Below are 6,179 nucleotides of genomic sequence, written 5' to 3'. Positions count from 1 at the left end.
AAACGACCTGTAGTTACATTTGTGTTCTTAAATGTAGCAGTCAAATTTCCAAAGCCGGGTTTACAATCAACCTACGAGCTATACATTCCCAACTGATGTGTAGCAATTATGTTCTGACTCATTACACACAAACTTTCGTCCGGTTTACAATTAACCAATAGCTAGACATTTCAACTGATGTATAGCAATTCGAAAGTGTAAGATAATTTCACTTAGCATATCTAAGGTTCAAACATTTTCACGCATTTTCTATTTCTGTCAACCAACGTACTCTTTTTTTATTCGTGAAAGCCCTTGCAATTATTTGGAAATAAAGCGGGTTATGAAGTTTTCCGCCTGCTGGTTATAAGTGACTAGTTTACTTCACCTACCAACTTTTAGAGTTTTTACAATACCCTTTGGATTAAAGGTGATAAAAAACTTACATATTTGTCATTTGAAAGAAAAGAAATACCTAAGTTACCGATCTATTGAGGTTTCATTTGAAGATATTGTAAATTTGAAATTCATCGTACATTTGCCATTGTGACACTTTACGGTGCTTCTTATAAGAGGGAAATTCATACTCTCTGTTATCTTGTATCTAGACATGACAAATCCCAAAGATATAGATGGCTGTATGGCAAATGAAAATACTGTCATGCCGCCACCTATTTATGAAAAATTTGCTTTTATTTGCAATCAAGTAACAGAGTTCTGTTCGAATTTTGAGAGTTTAGATATCGCGGATCAAACCGACTCTCTTCTGGAAGTCAAACTGGATGACTTAGAAGGGAGATGGGGAAAGGTTCAAGGTGAATATGAAAACTTGATGCTGTGTTCCGAATCTATTGTTTCTAATGAGTTAAAACAGAATGCAAAAGTTAACTTCAACATTTGCGCTGAGGCTTATTATGAAACACGAGCTCAAATTTCAGATATCTTAAGGATATCAATTAATACTGCACCTCGCAGGACAGCACGACTAACTCTTAACCCTTACAGGATCTCAGAAACCCAGAATGTTAATACGTCCGAAGTCTGTATAAAGGTCCCTCCCTGTGACACAGAGATTTTTAAGGGTAGTTACGAAGAATGGCCATCTTTTCGTGACATGTTCACGGCCGTGTACGTAAATCACCCGAAGCTCACACCCGCACAAAAGCTCTATCATTTAAGGAATAAAACTCGAGGAAGTGCGGGCGCTATAGTAAAGCGTTATGCTTTGTGTGACGAAAATTTTGCTTTAGCTTGGAATGCTTTGAAAACTCGGTATGAAAACAAGCGAGTTTTAGTAGACAACCAACTAAAAATACTGTTCGGTATTCCCGTAGCGAAATCTGAGGATAGTGAATCCTTGCAAAGGATACACTCGACTGTAAAGGATTGTCTGAGTACATTAAGTTCCCTCAGCGTTAAGGTTGAAACATGGGATCCCATTCTGATTTATTTAATATCTACTAAGCTTCCCGAGGAAACTATTTCTCAATGGGAACAATCTCTCAAATCCCATCGTGAGCTACCAAGTTGGTCCCAAATGGATGAGTTTCTAATCAACCGATTCGAGGTTGTAGAACGCATATCAAGTTTCCGAAATTCCAAAATTCCCAACGAGATATACCCAAAATATTCGTCACAAAATCCAAGCAAAGTGCAAACGTACACATCTCAAGAAAGGCTCTCTTCTTATTCCTGCCAGTTGTGCAACTCAGATCATAATATCCGGGTTTGTCCTGATTTCCGAAATTTTTCTGTTCAAGAACGCATCGATTTTGTGTTTAAGCAGAAACTCTGCAATAACTGCCTATCTGCAGCTCATTCGAAATCTAAATGTAAGAGCAAACGCGTGTGCCTCACATGCAAGAAACAGCATCATTCTCTGCTGCATTTAGATAATGGCAAAAACTTGAACAGTGACTCCCAAACTTCTCGAACATCTGGCGCTAATAAATTTATTAGTCAGGATTCCCAACGACTACCCGAACAACCTGTTCCTTCTACTTCAAAGGAGGCCTACGCGCGTGTTGACGCAAATTTTTCACAAAATAGTGAAACAATTTTGTTAAGGACCGCATTGGTTCAAATTGAGCATAGAGGTGAGCTCTTTACGATAAGAGCCTTAATTGACTCTGGATCTCAAAGAACCTTTTTATCGGAAAAAATTAGAAATCGATTACAAATTCCTTACCGTAAATCTCGATTTGAAATTGGTGGAATCGGAGGAGTAACTCAAATCGCAGATAAAGAATGCGAGCTACATTTATATGCCCAGAAACACAATGTCCGGTTTTCAATTAACGCGATCATACTCCCAAAGGTTACTAGAAAATTACCCGCTGTCTCTTTTCAAGTTTCCGATCATTCTGCTCTCCTAAGCCTCGACTTAGCGGATCCAGACTTCAATATATCATCCAATATCGATCTAATACTTGGCAACGACTCTGAGCGTTTCGTTAATCTTGACGGTATCAAGAAAAATGTTTATGGTTTCGCATCTGCTTACAACACCATTTTTGGATGGGTTCTCAGTGGGCCAATGCCGACTGAAGCAATCCATGCATTTACTACTAAGGTAGTCCCTTGTGAATCGGATGCTCTCAGTGATGTCCTTCGGAAGTTTTGGGAGATTGAAGAAATCCCATCACACCCAGAGATTTCTGATTCAGATAAATTTTGCCAAGATCTTTACGCCACAACAACTACTCGTGATGCGGATGGCCGCTATGTAGTGAGGCTCCCGTTTAAAAGAGAATTCCCAGAAACTCTTTATCTTGGTTCATCAAGATTTATTTCCCTAGGACAATATACTAGAATGGAGAGGGCTTTATCAAAAGATCCCAATCTTCAGGATCAATATAACGCGGTACTTAAAGAATATATCTCGTTAAATCATATGGAGGAGTCTTCTTCTCAAGAGATATCTTCCCAAGGTAAATATTTCTCATTTTACCTCCCACACCACGCGGTGGTACGCCCTGAGCATAAATCCACCAAAGTGCGTATAGTTTTTAACGCATCCCGTAAATCCAATTCGGGAGTCTCTCTTAATGATGTACTCTATACTGGTCCCACGCTCCAAAGTGATCTAATTTCTACGATACTAAATTGGAGAAAGTATAAATACGTGTATAGTGGAGACATACAAAAAATGTATCGTCAGATCAAGATACATCCCGATGACAGAGCGTATCAAAGGATTTTGTTTCAAAAAGATCCAAAGGGCCCAGTTAAGGATTACCAACTGAACACTGTGACATTTGGCATTAGCTGCGCGCCGTTCCTCGCTATACGCACTTTATTACAACTCGCTTCTGATTGTGAACAGCAATTCCCTCAAGTTTCTGATATTATTAGACGAGAAACTTATGTCGATGATATCTTGTCTGGTGGATTTACAATCGAAGAAACTATTAAGTCTCAGAAAGCACTTATCTCAGTACTCAAGACTGCAGGTTTTCCTTTAAAGAAAATAACTGCAAATGATCCCAAATTGCTGGTTCACCTTCCTCCAGAAGATTTGTACGATTTGGATTTATTACGCTTCTCGGAAACTAGTTCCACAAAAACTCTTGGGATAAAGTGGAATGCATTAAGCGACAAATTCACATACTCTGCCCTTCCGACCCAAACTCATGACTCTGCCACAAAGCGTCAAATACTTTCTCAGGTGGCTCAACTCTTCGATCCTGCAGGATGGATAACTCCTGTGGTAATTAGGGCTAAAATATTTATGCAACAACTTTGGCTTGAGACTAAAAGTTGGGATGATGACATATCTCCTGATTCCCTGCATATTTGGAATAATTTATTGAATGATTTAACGCAGATAAAAATTATAGAAATACCACGTTGGATTCAATATATGCCTGACGATAAAGTTCAAATCCACGGCTTCTGTGATGCCTCCAAGGGGGCGTATTGTGCCTGTGTCTATCTCCGTTGTCAGACATCGACTCCTACTGTCTTCTCTCAGCTATTCGTAGCAAAAAGTAAAGTGGCGCCTCTAAAACATGTCTCGTTACCTCGTTTAGAGTTAAATGGAGCATTGTTATTGGCCCACCTCGTGAAATATGTGACGCAAATATTTGACGATAACATTGACTCGATTACACTCTGGTCAGATGCGTCCATTGTTTTAGGTTGGTTGTCCAAACCACCATACTCGTGGGAGACATACGTTGCAAATCGCACGTCTCAAATACACGAACTTGTTCCCAATGCTAAATGGAGATACGTGTCTACACATGACAACCCTGCCGATCTTGGGACTAGAGGATCTAAGCCTCGAGATCTCGTTCCCAACACGCTTTGGTGGAATGGTCCATCATGGCTCACTAATCCTGAATCGACTTGGCCATCGAAAAACCCAGTTATTCCAGAATTAGCAACGAAAATTGTTACATCCCATCAAGTTAGCACTGAATCAATCGATGTAATGTCTCGATTTTCTTCATATTCGAGAGCATTACGTGTGATTGCATACATTTTCCGTTTCTTCAACAATTCCCATCCTCAATGGAAAAATAATCAAATGGTTCAAACTACGAATCTCTCTCAAAATGAGATCCAATTCGTCAAGTTTCGTCTAATATCTCTGGCTCAAAAGCAATATTATAATTGCGAATACGAAAATTTGAGGAAACGTAGCACTCTCTCTAATAAGAGCAGTTTACAAACTCTGAACCCCTTTTTGGACTCGAACCAAATCATTAGAGCAAATGGTCGCTTATCTAACTCATCCCTTCCGTACAAGGAAAGATACCCGATAATACTACCTGGAAATTCCCATTTTTGTCGACTTTATTTATCCCATTTACATGTCTTCCTGGCCCATGGAGAATGTAATTTAATGTGTAGATTTGTGCAAACGGAGTTCTACATTTCCCGCCTAAAAGCTCGCGTAAAGGGTGTCATACACAAATGTAAGATTTGTGTTATATACAAACATAGGGCCAGTTCACAAATAATGGCTCCTTTGCCACCCGAGAGGTGTACTTTCTCACCACCATTCCAAGTCTCAGGTATTGATTTTGCGGGCCCCTTTGAATTGAAAAGCTCCACTCTCAGAAAAGCTCCCATTACGAAAGGATATGCCTGCGTATTTGTGTGCTTCAGTACGAAGGCAGTCCATTTAGAAGCATGTAGCGATTTGTCGTCTGCAGCATTTGAGGCTGCGTTTGTCCGTTTCGTCGGGAGGCGAGGGCTCCCATGTAGAATATTCTCGGACAATGGTCGCAACTTTGTTGGAGCTAGTAGAACTCTCCTTCGTGATTTTACACAGTTTCTACAAATATCGTCCTCTGATATTTCACAGAAGTATGCGGCTCATGGCTTTGAGTGGAAATTTATTCCTCCCCATGCGCCTCATATGGGCGGTCTATGGGAAGCCGCCGTTAAAAGTTTCAAAATTCATTTAAAGAAAATATCTGGTGCTCATAGATTTACATTTGAGGAATTTTCAACTATTTTGGCCCGAATAGAAGGAGTTTTGAACTCTCGGCCTATTTCGGCTATGACAGAAGATCCAGCAGATCTCACGGCCTTAACCCCAGGCCACTTTTTGAGAGGATCTCCCATATTAGCTTTCCCGGAACCTACAGCTCAGAAATTATCAATAATTAACAGATGGACCAAGTTAAAAGCACTCCATCATCAGTTTGCCCTGAGATGGAAAGAAGAATATTTAAGATCAATGCACAAGCGATACAAATGGAAATCTTCCATATCGAACTTAAAGGTCGACGACTTAGTAGTTGTAATGGATGACTTGCTTCCACCCTATGAGTGGCTTTTGGGGCGAATAGTGAAAACCTACTCCGGATCAGATTCGAATGTACGAGTTGCTGATATACGTATAGCAACAGGTATTATAACTCGGCCAATAGCAAAGTTGTGCTATCTACCCTTCTGTAATACCATTGAAGATACTCAGCCCGAATAATGTCTTGCACACCATCTCAAACTATTCATCACTAACATTTCCACTCATTAACCTCATCTCATACATTTCAGATCTCACCAGCAGCGATCACCAAATGTTTACAAATGCAAGCTCTGTAATAAATTCCACGCGCTTAAAGTTTGCCCACGATTTTTAAAAATGACCCCTAAGCAGCGTAATATATGGGTTCTACGGGAGGTCTATTGCGTTAACTGCCTGGCAAGAAGCCACCGCTTTCGTGACTGCCGATCTAAAAACA

At 40.1% G+C, this 6,179-nt stretch overlaps 1 protein-coding gene across 1 annotated transcript; it reads left to right on the top strand.

Moving 5' to 3' along the window:
• The first annotated feature begins 589 nt into the window (after positions 1–589).
• LOC142235804 (uncharacterized) lies at positions 590–5,920 on the top strand. The gene has a single exon (XM_075307063.1). The coding sequence runs from the start codon at positions 590–592 to the stop codon at positions 5,918–5,920; it is 5,331 nt and encodes a 1,776-aa protein (XP_075163178.1).
• The last annotated feature ends 259 nt before the right edge of the window (positions 5,921–6,179 follow it).

The sequence above is a fragment of the Haematobia irritans genome, chromosome 4, assembly GCF_050003625.1.
Source record: "Haematobia irritans isolate KBUSLIRL chromosome 4, ASM5000362v1, whole genome shotgun sequence".
Taxonomy (NCBI): Eukaryota; Metazoa; Arthropoda; class Insecta; order Diptera; family Muscidae; genus Haematobia; species Haematobia irritans.
Note: the sequence above shows the minus strand (reverse complement) of the source record. Positions and strands in the feature narration are given on the sequence as shown.

What these genes read in the sequence shown, in the direction of transcription:
- LOC142235804 (XM_075307063.1), top strand. Translation starts at nt 590, where the DNA reads ATGACAAATCCCAAAGATATAGATGGCTGTATGGCAAATGAAAATACT.